Genomic DNA, 18221 nt, shown 5'->3' with positions numbered 1-18221 from the left:
ATGATCATATGATGATATATATACAAAAAAGTCTATGGTCATAATTTATAACAAGATTGAAGTTATATAAATTCAGAATAGGTTCTAAACAACAATCCACCATGATTTTCAGTTCAGTGATCTTTTCATTGTCTGAAAATTATACCAGGTAGATCTATCAAAACTCTTTCTATGTCCATCAATTTATTAATAAGTAATACCATATTGGGAAAGATGGGCACAATAAAGGAGAGAAATGGTATGGACCTAACAGAAGCAGAAGATATTAAGAAGAGGTGGCAACAATGCACAGAAGAACTATACAAAAAGGATCTTAATGACTGGAATAACCACAATGGTATATCACTCACCTACAGCCAGACATCCTGGAGTATGAAATCAAGTAGGTCTTATGAAGCATCACTATGAACAAGGCGAGTGGAGGTGATGGAATTCCAGCTGAGCTACTTCAAATTCTGTAAGATGATGCTGTTAAAATGCTGCACTCAATATGACAGCACATTTGGAAAACTCAGCAGTGGCCACAGAACTGAAAAAGGTCAGTTTTCATTCAAATCCCAAAGAAAGTCAGTGCGAAAGAATGTTCAAACTACTTCACAATTGCATTCATTTCACATGCTAGCAAGGTAAAGCTCAAAATCCTTCAAGCTAGGCTTCAACAGTATGTGAACTGAGAACTGCCAGATGTTCAAGCTGGGTTTATAAAAGACAGAGGAACCAGAGATCAAATTGCCAACATCCATTAGCTCATAGAAAAAGCAAAAGAATTCCAGAAATACATCTACTTCTGCTTCATTGACTATGCTAAAAACCTTTGACTGTGTGGATCACAACAAATTGTGGAAAATTCTTCAAGAGATGGGAATACAAGAGCACCTTATATGCTTCCTGAAAAACCTATATGCCTGTTAAGAAGCAATAATTAGAACTAGACATAGAACAATGGACTGGTTACAAATTGGAAAAGGGTTATGTCAAAGCTATATATGGTCACCCTTCTTATTTGACATATATGCAAAGTACATCATGAGAAATGTTGGGCTGGATGAAGCACAAACTGGAAGCAAGATTGCTGGGAGAAATATCAATAACCTCAGGTACACAGATGATGCCACTCTTATGGCAGAAATCGAAGAAGAACTAAAGACTCTCTTGATGAATGTGAATGAGGAGAGTGAAAAAGTTGGCTTAAAACTCAAGATTCAGAAAACTAAGATCATGGCATCTGGTCCCATCACTTCATGGCAAATAGATGGGGGAACAATGGAAACAGTGAGAGACTCTATTTTTTGGGGCTCCAGAATCACTGCAGATGGTGACTGCAGCCATGAAATTAAAAGATGCTTGCTCCTTGGAAGAAAAGCTATGGCCAACCTAGACAGCATATTAAAAAGCAGAGACATTACTTTGCCAACAAAGATCTGTCTAGTTAAAACTCTGGTTTTTCCAGGAGTCATGTATGGGTGTGAGAGTTGGACTATAAAGAAAGCTGAGAGCCTAAGGATTGATGCTTTTGAACTGTGGTGTTGGAGAAGACTCTTGAGAATCCCTTGGACTGCAAGAAGATCCATCCAGTCAATACTAAAGGAAATCAGTCCTGAATATTCATTGGAAGGACTGATGCTGAAGCTGTAACTCCAATACTTTGGCTACCTGATTCGAAGAACTGACTCCTTGGGAAAGACCATGATGCTGGGAAAGATTGAAGGCGGCAGGAAAAGGGAACGGCAGAGGATAAGATGGTTGGATGGCATCACCAATTCACTGGACATGAGTTAGAGTAAGCTCCAGGAGTTGGTGATGGACAGGGAAGCCTGGCATGCTGAAGTCCATGGGGTTGCAAAGAGTTGGATGCAACTGAGCAACTGAACTGAACTGAACTAGCTTTATGTAGTTTATAGAACTCAGTTGAGCTAATGTACTTGAAATTTCTACAAAGAGGGGTATGAATTGATAATTTAAGTGCTTTAAATATATACTAAAGTGATTTCGAATTGAGTGGAAAACTTTCAGATGCTGAAGGAGGAAGCTACTTTCTTATTTTAAAAAGTTCACTTGGGATTGAGTTTAAAAGTTATTTATTGCTAGAAGTTGGAACAGTTTATTGGATGAATCAGATAGTTGAGCTTAAGATAAAAAATATTTTGAGAAATTAAAGAACTGATAGCTCAGATAAATGAACAGACAGATGGACTTCTTGGCCACCTTTCATGAGCATATTTCCTAATTTATTGGCTTAGAATAAGTAAATATATTTAAATGAATAAAAATGTAGAAGAAAAATTCATCGTTTGGAAAGATACAGTTTTCTCTAAAAATAAATGGCTATATATGTGTGTAGAAGAGTGTATATAAACACGTATATACCCTGGAGAAGGGAATACAACCCACTTCAGTATTCTTGCTTGAAGAGTTCCATGGACAGAGGAACCTGGTTGGGCTGCAGTTCATGAGGTCACAAAGAATCGGACACAATTGAAGCGAATTAGCCCACATGCAGGCATGCATATGCATGCAAGTATATATTCATTCTCATTTGCCGCAAGTTAAAAACAATTCTTAATTGCATGACAAAACAAAATCTTATTTATATAAATGCAATATAAGAAGCAGTGAGAGAAAAAATTCTGATTAATTAGAAATGTTTAAAATTTTGAGAACACATAACTAATATAAATGTTATAAAGTGTGTAAGCTCAGATATGATTATTTTTAAGATGTGAATTGTATAAAACTCACCTATTATATGCAGTTACAGAATTTGAGAATTAAGCAGAATTATTTAAACTTTAGTATTTTGCAAAGAATAAAAAAAGCAGTATATTTTTCTATATCAAAGAACAAAAGAAAGACGTTATTTTAATCTAATACATAAGTATTTTGTATTTGTTAAATAGTTTAAAGTCCCTGTTTGCACTCAAAATTATTATATACAAGTTAAAATATTGTGAATTAACGGTACTTTCAGAACTCTTGGCCAATATAATTCTTATGCCATTTTCAAAATCCAAATGCTTAGGGAATTTTCTCTGGAAAAAATAATAGTATATTTTAGAAAATATTATAATTTTCCTTAAAATTATAAAATGTGTTCTAAAATTTTACATATAACATAGAAGGAACTAATATAAAGGAAAATAATTTCATGATTTAGTGATAGAGAATTCATAACCTGATTTATATTTTAGTGAACAGTTACTAATCTACTATTACTGTTTATTGCTACTTTCTACTAATCTACTTTTGTGTCCTACAAATATAAGATGTTTTTAAATGCATGCTTTCTTAGTTAAAGTTAACTAATACTCTGTTTTGCCTTTCTGACTCCAGGATTTTATTCTAGCATACAGTTTTAGAAGTTAAAGCTGCTTCCTCTGCCCACAAAATAAGACAAAAATCACATACAGAATAGGTGGTAATAAAGTAAAGGTTGGCTTTATACAAAATACATCTCATTATATAGTATGTATTTTGTATAACATTTCTAACAACCACATATTGCATTGATATAGATGTAGAGATAATAAAATATAGTAGAGCTAAAATAAATATATAAGTAATATTAGACATGGATAGTTATTTTCTGATTGTACAGTTGAAAGAAATGATTTTAGGGAACAAGGCTGGACAATATTAGTTTCAAGTTTAAGAAAAGGTTTAAGGAATTGTTTTGAGCAAACAAAAAATGTATCCATAATCTGAATTTATCCCTCCTGTTTATATCCAATGGCAGATTCTAAGAAATTATTAAAATAATTGCACACTCATGCTATGAATTGATTTTAAAAATAGTATAAACTCATAGGTGATCTTCCAAATCAGTGTAGCTTACTATAATGCCCAAAACAAGAAGCAAACTTGAATAGGCAGGTTGAATCATAAGGAGGGCTACAGGGTAAATTTTTAAACATAGGTATGAAGGTATCTATTAATGATAAGGTTCACATTATGTTATGTGTGTAAAGGTAATTAGAAAGATGATCCACCTTCTTATATGTATTAAATTTATAAAATGCCTTTATCCAAACAATAGAATATCATCATACTCTGGAGCTTGTTCCAATGTTATAAAATAATCTAAGGCAATGATTCTTTTTCTGGCATTAAATAAACGTGCCAAATGCTATTTTAAGTCTTGATATTCAACTTACATAATAAGTTATATCATTAATGTTTTAAGTTTTCTCAACCATTGTTTACATACAAATCCATTAAATGTATCCATATTTTTTATAATATTCAGATAATCTCACAGTGGCTATGAATCAATGTTGCTGTATATTCCTAGTCCTAAATTCTTAACTCTCTTTGTTTTAAAATAAGGAATGTTTTATTCATATTTATGAAAAGGTATTTTGATTGAGTCACTGGCAGCATTTTACTGTGAATATAAAAGCTCTAAACATATTAGTGATTCATGCATTAGAGCATAAAGTAAGTTAACCAGGTGCAAAACCCAAACTAATCTAATGTTTGCTTTGTTTTGGCCTTAAGTGAAAACATAACAAACTAAATTTATTCTTCCAGACTTAAATTGATAACAGATAGAAGACAAATAGATAAAGATGGCATGTCATCAGCTCTTATTGAATTAAGCGGTTTGTAATTTTGTGAGATTTTTTTTTTTTTGGTGATAAATATGTAACACGGTTTTATACATAAGGCACATAGCTCTAAATCATGTTGTATATGTATATATGAGCATATTATATATTGAAAAAACATGGCTTTCAGATGTTTTCATTTTCTTAATTTTGTAAAAATTACAGTAACCACCTAGGCTTGCCTTTTAATTAATAGATTTTGCCATTTATCTTGAGGGCTTCCCCAACGGCTTAGCAGGTAAAGAATCTGCCTGCAATACAGAAGACACAGGAGACACTGGCTTGATCCCTTGGTGGGGAAGATACACTGGAGAAGGAAATGCAGTCCATTCCAGTATTTTTGCCTGAAAAATCCCATGAACATATGAACTTTGTGGGCTACAGTCCAAAGGGTCACAAAGAGTCATAATTAAACAAATGAGATGGTTGAGAGGTGAAAGAATGCTGTAAACATTCTAGCGAAATGATTGGATAACCATAACTAAAGAGAGTAACAGTAAAATACTGCAGACTCACAACACACACACACACCCATATACAGCACACACACGTTACCAGGTTAATAATTTTTCAGGTATCTTTATGCATTGTTAGATGGCATTTTTGTTTTGCCCTTTAGGGGATTCACTTCACCTGTAAGTATAGTGGTCCCTTAGAGCTAGAGAAGCAGCCAATCACTGTCTTTGCATTATTGCCCTCTTGTCACTGCCATTTAAATGTGAGGGCTATTTTGTCTTCCATCAGGGTTATAGTAAACAAGGAAGAAATGAGCTGGAAAGGAGAGGTCAAACTGTATCCAGAAAAATCAGAGCCAGTTTAGGGGAGTTGATCATACAAAAAAAATAGACAGGAAGGTAGAAGTAGTAATTAATACCCTCATGAGGAGGCTGGAACTGTAACAAAGTGCTTTAACTGGAGTTGCCCCTTTCTTGCCAGTGTGGGGTGCCTGCCACAACCACAAAACCATTTGTCTCTGTGCCTATGGGTCCAGTGTTCAGATCTAATTAATTATTATAATGATATTTCATCAGTAGGTGTTTTATTTGTATTTATTTGATTAAATATATTTCATTATTGTAGTTCTGTTTATTTCCTATATATGTATATATCTCCTTATATATTGATATTTTCAGATATTTATGTATTTATCCATATATCCACTAAGTAAACAAAGGAAAATAACTATATTTTGATCACAGTAAAAATTTGTGCAAGCTAAACCAGTTTTCTATTCCTCTAAAATACAACCATAAGTAGTAAATGACAAATCTGCACTAAATTATACTCGGAGAATGACAGTTTTCAAAGTTCTTATCTAGATCAAATTTATGCAATTATGTTATTAGATCATAATTTAAATATGCATTTTGAAAGAAATGTGCCTAAATTGCATTACTTTGTAAAGTTTTTACACAAATTTGCTTATATATTTAAAGCCTACCTATTTGTCCTATTTGAATAATTACTTACATTATTGTTGTTTGGTCACTCCATTGTGTTGGACTCTTTTGTGACCCCAAGGACTGAAGCCCTCCAGGCTCCTCTGCCCATGGGATTTTCCAGGCAAAAATACTGGAGTGGGTTGCCATTTTCTACTTGAGGGATCAAACCTCGTCTCTTCTGCAAGCCTTCTGCATTGCAGGCAGATTTTTTACCACTGAGCCACTGGGGAAGCCCCAACTACTCATATAATATGTACAAATAGGTAGATAGTTAATGGACATAGTTTTGAAAGAATAATGAAATCCTGGACTATTAATATTGAAAGAAGCTGTAATGATGACCTGGGGCAGCCTCCTAACTCTACAGATAAAGACACTGAAGTTGAAAGATAAGATGTAGTGATGGTGACAGATAAGAATACTAATAGTAATGGAAAATTTTTTGCAATAATTATTTCTTTATCTATTTGTTCAACAGTGTCTGCACACATACAGTCTTATGTATTTGACATATATTTTAAATTTAAAACGTTTCTGATGTCCATATTTAATGGGCAAAATATTTGTGAATAATAAAATTAAAATGATAAAATTGAATGCAATTAAATTTTAAGATTTTCTTAAAACTTTAAATAATCTATAACATACTTCTAGAGTTGCAAAGGATGATGTTGAATAATGACTTCTGATTCTTGAGGAGTTAATATACATAAATTTTGCACCCCTGTGGCAGTATTTTGTAAATATTTCAGTGAATAGTTTAATACCATGTAGAGTATAAAAGTGGGACTCACTGTATTGACTGAAGAAAAGACCCATAAATACACATAAAATTTTATTTAAAGTTTTAAAGAGTTTAGGAAAAAAATATTTCTCTTCCTATAAATGTAATAAAAGCTATCTGGATAGTTTTAGTCTATCTGCTACTGACTTCGAATGTGCTAGTTTATGAGATATTGAGTTAAAGATTGACCTAGACATCCTTTAAAGTAATCATTATTTGCAACTTTTTTGTTTAAACATTTTAATAAATATATTTAGATAATTGATTTTTTTACATTGACCTTATATTTCATCTTGAATCTAACCCAATGGAAGTCATTTTTCTTCAGAATCTGACATTTGAAGTGATGGTATCACACATTGTAAGTAATACTGAACAAAGTTCAGATGGAGGAGATTAAAATAAACACAGTATGTCTTCTCCTATGAAAAGATTTATTGTCCATTAAGTAAAAGTATGTTTTAATTAACAGACTGTAATGGAATATTTCAGCTATAGGAACAGCAATAGCAAAAATGTGGAGATGTTAATATGAATGTTTTATATGAGATATTTATTGGTTTATTTGAATAGATTATAAGATTTTTGTTGGGATATAATAGGAAACATGGGGTTCCCTGGTGGCTCAATAGTAAGAATCCGCCTGCTAATGCAGCAGATGCAGGTTCTATCCCTGGGTTAGGAAGATTCCCTGGAGAAGGAAATGGCAACCCACTCTAGCATTCTTGCCTGGGAAATTCCATGGACAAAAGAGCCTGGCAGGGTACAGTCCATGGGGTCGAAAAAGAGTTGGACGTGACTTAGCAACTAACCAACAGCGATAGGAAACATGGTGAGAAGGCTCAGCTTTCTAAAGCTGTGAAAATTGGACAGAAAAGGTTGGAAAGCAATATTGATTTCTTGTAGGTTTTTGATGACAGAACTAACAATATTAAGGTCCAGGAAGATTTACCTGGTAATTATATGTAGGATGGACAAGAGAAATGGTGTTGGGAGAATCAAAAGTCAGGAAGACTTATTGCATTAGGGATAAATAAAGCCTAAGCTAAAATTTTAGTAATAGGGCATTGCAAAATGGAAATAAAGGACAAATTCAAAAGTTATTTTGATGAAAAATCCAGTAAACTTTGGTGATATGCTGAATAAAGACATTGAAGGGATGACAGATGACTTCAAGAATATTCATCTCGAGCTTGGGAAAATGCCTAGATTATTTTTAAAATCAGTTGAGTATAGACATTGGGTTGTTTTGGTATGGGAAAGATGACCAGTATGATTTTAGTTGTGCTGAGTTTGAGGTATGGCTTTACAACCAGGTGGAAATCTCCCATAGGCAGCTAGAAATACAGGATAGAGAGCTGATGAGATTTAACTGAGAATCAGATACATAGATGTTCAAGTTAATTTAAAGTCAATATAGGATTATACCAAGAATAGAGCACAGGACTGGAGTATAATGACTGTACAGAGAATCTTCGACATTATAATTTTTGCAATAAGGAAGTTACTTTGGTTTGGAGTGTGAAGTCATGTTATTGCTCTCATTTTTTTTTTTTTTTTTGATCATCACTCTATTTGGGCATCCTCTGACACAGTGCTAACTGGCTAATATACTAAAATAGAATTTATCTACTTTTATCAAATGTGATCATGAATATAAGAATAACAGCTAATTCTTACTCCTTAAGATATATTTAATTGAACTAAGTATATTTTGTTGAACTGTGTTTATTTTTTAAAATCATCTTTCTAAATTGCCCACTCATATTACCTCCTAGTTTATGTAATAATGATTTCCAAATGTTTTGTTCCTTTCATTTCTTTCTTAATCATAGTGTAACTCCATCCAATTTCAAACCCTCACCACATCATATTACATTATGAAACCTTTTACATCTGAGCATTGAAAACACAATACAGCCTTAACTAATATCCTGCTCATTAATGATTTGGAAGGTAACTAAAATTAACTATAACCATGAAAGTCTTTTCCTTAAAAACCAATTCTTGTAGTCCTTAATGTATGCACAATTAAAATATTCCAGTATGAGCTTGTATGATTCATAATCCAATGCACACACAGTCACTTCAAGTAAAACAAATTTAATTTAATGAATAATAAGAACTATTTCAGGATATGTGTTTGTTATTGATGGCTATCAACATAAAATATACAGTATCAACTGCTATAGAATATCAGTCATCTGTATTTGTCAAAATAAATTATTTAGTTTATATAAACTATATATTTGGAATGATCACAAAACTACTTTTCTGGCAAGAGATAGTGTTTAGAATTAATTATGCACCTAAAGTGGCCTATTTGGTAGTAAGGATTCAGAAAGCAAAAAGCAATTGAATAAATTAAAAAGAAAAAACTGAAAGTAAAATGATACTCCTCGAATATAAGTAGATCATGCCCTTTAAGCAATTGGTCAGAATCAGTTTTGATTGTTGGTGGAGCCTACTACTAAGATACTGCTGTTTTGTTTGCTGTGGAGTAAAACTGTTAGTGTTTGAGGAAACTGTCTCTATCTTAGACTTTCAGGACCATAAAAGATAATGGACAGGTTGAATTTTAGGATGACATGTGCATTTTTACAGAAGTTTCTTGTCAGGAAGCCCTGTGTTTTCTACAGATGTCAGAAAGAGAACCTAACAGCACTGTTGGATGCAGTATTTTCCCAAAGTCATATGGCATTATCTGATCATAATGCCATAATGATTGATAATATGCACACAAAAATATTTTAAGTTTACTTCTTGACATTTTCTTTTCCAAAATCAAAGTTAATTAAAAATAAATTATTTTGAAAAATAAGCATCTACCCTAGAACATTTTTTTCCTCTTCCAATATGCTAAATTAAATTCCCTTAACTTGATTTATGTCATCTCAAAGATACTGTGATGGTTCACAAAAATTGCTGAGGCTCCTGTTTTTAGTGTTTTTTCATGGATTCAAAAATATAACTTTCCCTGACAGTGTAAGACAAGCAATATTATATTTCGTGTTCAAAATAGCTAGAATTCAAGTGGTGATGGTAAAATTATAGAGAAAAGATAGTATTGTAAAAGTACTTTAAATTTAGGTGAATTTCAACTTTACTTAAGGATTTCATATTTATGCACATATTATTACATTTTAACATTTATAGTGTATTATCAGGCTTAGTTGGGTGGCAAATTTAAAAACTGACATTCTTTCTTCAATATTTCTGAATAGAAATCAGAGAGTAGTTAATGCCTCTGTTAATCAAAATGTGATCTTTTGTTGAAAAATTTGGAAATATTTTTTGTACTCCAGTGATATCAAGCCATTAACTAAATATTAATTTTTAAATGCTCTGAATGTGCAAGAATTGACTTTACAGAGTGCAAGATATAAGTATGCTAAAAAGTAATAAAATAAAAAGTCTTTTTCTATCCCTAACGAAAATCAAGCAGTTTCTCACTGCTATCACAGGGAACTGAATTAGAACATAAGAATTCCCTTTTCCTTTTTGATGAGGTATGATAACGATTGGACACTGCAAAATGAGGTAAAAGGGACCTGATTGCACATCTGACTCTAGCCTTCTTTGTATCTTGGGAAGATCCCTGATCTATCTAAATCTCAGCTTTTAATAATAATAATGACAATAACATTGTCATTCTCTCTGGTCATTTGTGGCAGTTCAGAATATAGCTGCGCTTGTTTTTGTAATTGGCAAGTATGACACAAACTGATATTATTGCTATTAATTCTATATTTCATTTCTAATAGTGTTTTATTTAACCTTGACTTATTTCAAGTAAATCAAGTGGTTCTTTGGTGCCTTGCTTTAAACTCTTCCTACTACAAGGCTACCTTGCTTTTCAGAGACTTTAAAAGTTCCCACATATGCCTGCTCCCACAGGAGATGTCATCAAAATGGCATACTTTCAATAAATACACATGCTTTATCCCTTTCCTGGATTATAATCTGCTTTTCTGCCCAAGTATGGGCTCTCTTATAGCTAGCTCTCCTCAGGGCATTCCTGAATTAAACTAATGGTGCCTTCAACTCCTAGAAATGGAGTGACCTTAGCACCTCTCAGTCCATTTAGATCCAATTTCTAGAAATATTCTCACATTTATGGCTATTTGCTTTAATGCTGGGGATGGTTATGACACCCACTTCCATGTTCTGCTTCTCAAGTAAGTACCAAATACACTGGTGGCTCCATGCTAACCTGTATTAGTGCAAACCTATCCTAATCACCTCTTTTTACCAAGTATGTCATTTAAATGTTTCAATAAATTATATCATTTATGTGCAGTGAATAGCTGAACATAGCTGAAGTGTGTGGGGGGGTGATTCTTGGAAAATTCAGAATTATTGCTGAAAACATGGGCTATAGTTATTCTATGAACAGTTTTAATGTATATTGATTTTTTATATAGCATTTTCTTGCTTCTCATTTCTTGTCTAAACAATCCAGCATCACCTGTCACTTGATTATTTAAAAAAAAAAAGGAGAACAAATTTGGATTCTGTAACCTTTCTTATTCAAAAGGATAATTTTATGTCCTCTTGAGAATTCTACATTTTATTCAGTAAAATGTATCAATCCTTGGACCATCATTTAAAATAGCCTATTTTCCCCACTAATCAAAGAAGTAATATTGAAGATTTGAATACCAAATTTTAGATTTTCAAATTATTTGGGTGTTAAACTGAAAAGTATCAAAAGATCATTTGTTATTACATCCTCAGTTTAATTATATGCCCCTGAAAAAAAAAAAAAGCATAGTCAATATGTAAATAGTATATAGTGCTAAAACATTGTATTTTCATGCTAGAATGTTTATTTATACTTGATTTTGGAAATGGTTATGTCTATTTTATTTAAAAAAAATTCAGTTAGAACATTGTTTAATTCCCCTATTACAACCAGTTTAACCCCAAGTTTAAAATGAGGTGAAGAATTGCCGTCTCAGTAGATAATTAAGCAGAGTAAAGAAGAGCAAAAAATTCATAATATCACAGTTACTTCTGGTGAATTTTCAAAAAAGATTTGTTTTGAATTTATGATGCAGATGAAAGCTGAGGATTATTATAACAATGATGATGAACTTTAGTTGAATTTAAATCCTGAAATATAAATGAGACACTTTGCAGAAAGGTCACTGCAGCTTAAAGAAGCAGCACAAAAATAGTATTCATATATGTGAAAGTATATAGCTCATTGGTTCAAAATAATATGTAATATAAAAATTAGTTGTGTTCTCCATATTGGTTGTGGTAAAATTTGCCTCTGCTATAAAAAGATGTTCAAATAAATGTTAAATTAGCATTTTGCATAATATGGTAAAAGTATTTCCTCAATGAGCAGATTATTTCATATATAACCTAAATTATTTTTGATATAAGACTCTAGAATAAGAAATCATTAAAAGATTATACACTTTTAGTTAACATTTTGTAGCACTGTATAGTCTGCAAAGTGCTTTGCATATATTATCTCTCATACTTAGTTTAGTTTTTTTTGCTCTTCTTTAGAAATAAATCTTCAGCTCAGAGAGATTTAGCAATATGTCATCAAGTACAAAATATACATGTGGCTGAAACTCAAGTTTTATAGTCACCAATCCTGTAGGCATTCTGTTAGGCAATTTTTAGGCACTAAAAATATTTTGTTTATTTTAAAATATTTTATTTTAAAATAAATAAAATATTAATAATGATAGTTATATTGATAAACAGCCTATCTAAAAGGCCTCATGAAGTTTTGATACAAAATTAGTATACAAAATGCCAATAGTAGAGCACAAGGCAATATGTAATATATAGAGATTTGAAATAACTAGGCTTTGGGAGAAAAGTAAGCACTATGGAATTTCAGAAAGGAGTAGCACAGACACACGGCTGAGTGAATCGACTGAAGGGAAGAGGATTTTTCTATTAACAAGAACAGGATATACAAAGACAGTGAGACAATTGGCCAGTCTACATAATAGTTTGAATAAGGTTAAACACATTGAGTCGTATTATATAGAACATTGAAATTCAGAGGCATAGAAGGTTAAACCTGATTCAGTATTTAATAGAATTGATTTGTTCTAGACAACTGGAGTTGCACGGTACAAAACTTAACGTGAAGACAGTTTGCAAAACAAAATAGAGAAAATAGGAAACACGTAGGAACTGAGTCCTAAAACCATCTACTCAGAACTGAGATGAAAGTGCATGGATGGAATAAAACAAAGAGGCATTATAAAACAAAAGTTGATACGGCTTAAGTGTATCACATTTGTTTGTATTTAAGAAAGGAGATAGATTAAAATAAAATGGAAATAAGCTTTTAATCTCAACTCAGAGAAGTGCTGCATCATTATAGAGCTAAAAAAAAATGTGAAGGAAAATATGGTTGAATTTTTTGGGTTTTGTTTTAGGCATTTTAAGTATAAGGTAATGGTGAGCTGCCAAAGTTGGAATATACAAAAATGGATGGAAATGCTTTGAGAGAAAATTTATGGCTATAAATTAAGAAGATTTTGTAATTATCAGCACAGGAGTTCAAGCAGTGAGTGTGTTAAGTCATTAAAGAGGGAGGAAAGATCTGAGAGCCATGATTTAGCCAAAAGGGATCTCCTGTTAGTGGAGCAGAGAGCAAATAATCAGAAGAACACATCACAGAGTTAAAAGAGAGGATATCAAAGGGCTGGCATTCAGTGAGAATTTCATTAGAAGCTGCAGAATGATTAAGTGATAGTCTTAAGGAAAAAGATGATGCATTCAAAAAGACTTTTACAGAGATGGAAGCATAGGGTGAAGGAGATATTAGGTATAGAGAAATAGGAGGATTATAATTTTAGATGTATAGCCTGAGATTGAAAAGGAAAGAGAGGTAAAAAGATCTTCAGAATAATTCAAACATGCTTTAGATGACCACTAGGTTTAACACCTTGTGCTAGAAATTGTAGGAGACACAAGATTAATCAGACACTGCATTTGCATGTACTCATTCAAATTAATAAAAGAGGGGAGATATGTATATTAAATTATAATGAAGAAACCAGGCTATCATAAATGTAACTTGAAGCTTTTAGAACTATAGATATGTAAAAATGAGCAGAGTACTTGAGTCATTCAAGTAGTGGTGAACCTTCTTTAACAAAGATAGCCAAAAATACAGTGCCTTGATTCAGAAAGCATTTATTTCTCCTACTGTGCAGCCTAGAGGAGTGTAGTATAAGGGTCATGGGGCATCTCTGTCTTCCTCAAGCCAGGGCTTCTAATAATCTGTAGTCATCACCATTTCCTAAAAGAGGAAGAAGGCAAAGAAAGTCCAAGGCAAATATCCTTAAAAAGAATTCTCAGAAGTTATATACATCACGTCTGTTCATATTGCAAAGGCTCTTATTTAGTTACTTTCAAGGGAAGAAAGTATAGTTTCATTAGGAGGGCATCAATGTCCCTAGTAAAACTCAGGCAGGACAGTGAACCAGTGTCTACCTTAGATACTCCAAGAAAAGATCAGGAAAGGTCAAACTTAATGATGGCAGTGAGTTGGAGTTGAAGGGTGGGAATAGGGTTTGAATAGTGGAGGGAGTAGAGAGGGTATTACAGGCTAAAGGACAAGATGATCAAAGAAATGGGTAAGAATCAATATAGGATTTGGGGGAAAGTGGCCAGAGGCTGGCGAGTAGGAAAAAAAAGCAGTAGAACACAATCTTGGAATGGTATTATGGAGCACAATGCAGAGGATCTTAAATTCCATGCTTAAATGTCTGGTATTTTGTATGTAGGCTGTAGACATGATTGAAGTTTTGTTTTTAATAGGGTTGTATCATTTAAAAAATTATTCTACATGATAATAAACTGGGAAGCAATATTTAGAGCTTTTAAATTTGGAATGCAAGGTGGAAAGACCATCTCGGAAACTATAGCTACAGAATCTGACAACCTGAACTGGCATTAATGCCAAAGGAAATAAACAGGGAAGGAGGAGAGGAGGAAATGAAAGTCTTTCTGTAGGTAGACTGATTTAAATTGACATCTGTCTGGAGGTCAGTGTTAGGAGAAAAGGAATGTAAAGAACTGAAGTTTACTCTAAAGTGTTCAGGATAAGTAAACTAAGGACTAAGAGCAGGACCTTTGTAACTTGATTTGGGAATGCCAGCAGGTGATGCTATTGACAGAAATGGAGAAGACAATAAAAGGGAAGGATTAGGGAGAAAGATTGTGGGTTTGTATTGAACATATTAGCATTGAAAAGTCAATTATCTGGCCACTGGAAATTCACTTTAGATCTAGGAAGTGATTAGGGTTAAATATAGATTTGAGGTGATTGAAATTTTTCTGATGGGCAGAAAAAAGTGTGGAAGTCAATAGAATTTTAAAAAATGGTGAATCAGAAGAATTAGAAGGAAGAAATATTAATCCATATTGACTCAAGATCTGTTGGAAATACAAAGGAAAGAGTTAAGCTAGCAGTTAATCTTAGATGGGAGAGGTAATTCAGTTTAGGAAAAAAACAAAACACACTGGAACTAGAATCAGAGCTGTGTTGACTTGAGTGTGAGGGAGATAAGCAGATAAAGGACAGTGGAAGGCCAGTGAAGTGTGTGTGTGTGTGTGTGTGTGTGTGTGTGTGTGTGTGTGTATGTGTTGAAGGATAACTTACATCACACCATTAGAAGAATGTTACTGCATCAAATGGAGACAGAAGAAAAGCTTTCTGAGTGTCACCATGAAGAATAAATTGCAAATTCAAGTTAGATAGCATTTTTTGTTAAGCTAATTCTACCTCATTTGGGGCCACTGGAGATCTTCATGCTAAAGTAAAAAGCAGACAGAGTGGAGAAGGTGAAAGGTGTACATAATTTGAATTTAAGTATTAGTTTGTCATACATTTTTTCCTTTCTTTCAATTAAATTATATAAGAATCACTCACTGCGGTAGTTATTAGTCTCTTGAAACCAGTGTATTTCCAGATTTTTCCCCCCTACTTTTTCCATTTCTCTTTCCACTTTCCTCCCTCATTTCTCTTTCCCTCTCTTCCTTCCTTCCTTTCCTACCTTCTCAGAATGAAAAATATATGTATATTTTTATATGTACATGTATAAATACATACACATATGGAGAGGAAGGGCAAAATCCTCCATATTTATACTTCCATTTCTGCAACCCCCAAAACTACATCTCCCTCTCCCCATTGAATGGAATCCCTTGAAGCACTTATAAAATTCAAGGGCTCATGGGATTCTGTGTAAAAATCAGAGATCTTGATTAGCCAGGTTTTACATGCTCAATCTCTGTGGTTATGTTTTTAGGATTTGTTATGTACAAAAACTAAATTCAGCTTTTACAGACCAGCTTTGTGTTTATAGCTGATATACTGTCAACAGTAGGAAAAGAAAAGTTTAATTTTCCAGGAATCAGAATAGGAGTCAGAATATGTATCTACAGGCAAAGTCACATTTTAAAATATTTATTGTTTAAAAATAGAGTTTATAGAACTTGTCCAAGGCCATGGAGATGCATGGTTCAGCTTCAGAGCCTGTGATCTGATTACTAGATCACTTTTCTTCTGATGAACAGCGAATTGTTTATGGATAGTTAATTGAAAATTAATAATATTTTTTTTTTTTTAAAAGACAGTCTTGGATAAAGTTTGATGACCAACATTCTAATACTTTGAAGTACTTTTAAAAATGTATATAACTATTTTTACTAGGGTAAAAGTAATAAAGGCATTTAAATAAAAATAAAATGTTTACAACCAAAGCTAGTTCTACTTCAGTCAGACATAACAAATCAGATCAGAATGTTTAATTACTATCCAATCAACCTTTCTGTTCAGTGTGTCAGTTTAACTTAGAGAACCAAACAAAACATTCCTTCGTTTGTCAAGGATAGGCTATTAAAACAAGGGTGTTCTAAAAATTGCATTAGGAGGATGTAAATGGTTTGTTTGATCTTCTGAATTTTAATATGTCAGAAAGATTATTGTGAAGAAAATTGGGCTTTCTGAAGTGACAGATACATTATTCAAGTAACTTTGATTGAATGCAAGATTTTTTAATGCTTTCATAAAGGGCACGCACACTAATTTTGATTTGTAAAAGAGTGGCTTTAAAATTTGAGATATTAGGGAAAATATTTTGTTAGTTTATTTTTTGATAGTACCATTAATTGAAAATTATATCTGGATTATAACTAGGATAAATTATGTGTACACATGACAATTTATAAAGTTCTTGATTTAAATTTTTTAAGAGATTTTGTTTATATTTCTAAAACCATCTATAATTGGTCTCAAAAATTAGATTAATTTTCTTTTTCTTAAAGCAGTGATTCAAATTAATTGTAGATTTGAAAACAAATAATATGTGGACACCCAGTCTCCATATGCATTCCTGCTTCTCACACTGCTTTGATATCTTGCATATAGCCAGCCTCTCTGAAACACATAATGAAGTCAGAAGCATATATAAGAGTGTAGTTCATTCTGATTTGGTTTTCTGTTTGGATTTGAGTTTGTCACACATAAAGATATAAATACATGGTACTGTATTCTTATAAGAAAAATAATTATTCACTGATTACTTAATCTCTTTCACTTTGGTAGTTTCTATTATAACATAAAAAATTCTCAAAGTGATTTTGTATCATTTCTCCTGTCTTTAACAATTTTTCCAGTTTTAAAAATGTTTATTTCATACCTGTTTTTCTTCTTTAATGAATTTCTAGTTTTTAAAAAAATTTTGTTAATCCTTCTCTTGATAAGCCTACATCTTAAAAATCTTTGTTTACTGATACACATTTTTCTCTTATGTCATATATGGTAAAGAAATGCTACTAGTCATCTTAATATGTAATCAGCTGATAAGGATAGGTATCTTTAAAAACTAGAATTTGCTGTCATGAATATGAAATTGTACTATAAAAATGCTGATTTCTGGTTTCTGCTTAATCTTACCTGTCTTTCTGTTTCTTTTGCAGCAAAAATGCTGGATAGAATGTCTTCTTACTGCCATTTAAATATATTCTTTTCTTCTGTCAATTACCACAGGTTTAGTCCCTATGAGTGGTATAACCCACACCCTTGCAACCCTGACTCAGACGTGGTGGAAAACAATTTCACCTTGCTAAATAGTTTCTGGTTTGGAGTTGGAGCTCTCATGCAGCAAGGTATACGATTCAGCCTGCTATTTCCCTTGGGCACCATGTCCCACTCTTTGCTGGGGGTGACAGCTCTCGCTGGCACAAGTCGCTTGCATGGGTGCCTCTCTGCATGTAACCATAATCCAGCTTCTCCATCTATCTGATGCATTTAGGCATTCTCAAATCCCATCCAAGGGAGATTCTGAGAAAATAATTAGCTTTTGCAATTGCACATAAAGTATATCATCTAACTTTCTT

At 32.7% G+C, this 18221-nt stretch overlaps 1 protein-coding gene across 8 annotated transcripts in view; it reads left to right on the top strand.

Annotated features, from left to right (window-relative positions):
* GRIK2 (glutamate ionotropic receptor kainate type subunit 2) overlaps positions 1-18221 on the top strand; it is a 735871-nt gene that overhangs the window by 592007 nt on the left and 125643 nt on the right. For 6 of the 8 annotated variants that reach the window (XM_027551329.1, XM_027551330.1, XM_027551332.1 and 3 more), the window contains one exon: positions 17872-17990. The exons of the other annotated variants lie outside the window; for them this stretch is intronic. In XM_027551329.1, the coding sequence (XP_027407130.1) occupies positions 17872-17990 (119 nt within the window). The remainder of the gene's footprint in view (positions 1-17871; positions 17991-18221) is intronic. 8 annotated transcript variants of the gene reach the window in all.

This window comes from Bos indicus x Bos taurus, chromosome 9 (genome assembly GCF_003369695.1).
Source record: "Bos indicus x Bos taurus breed Angus x Brahman F1 hybrid chromosome 9, Bos_hybrid_MaternalHap_v2.0, whole genome shotgun sequence".
Lineage (NCBI taxonomy): Eukaryota > Metazoa > Chordata > Mammalia > Artiodactyla > Bovidae > Bos > Bos indicus x Bos taurus.
Note: the sequence above shows the minus strand (reverse complement) of the source record. Positions and strands in the feature narration are given on the sequence as shown.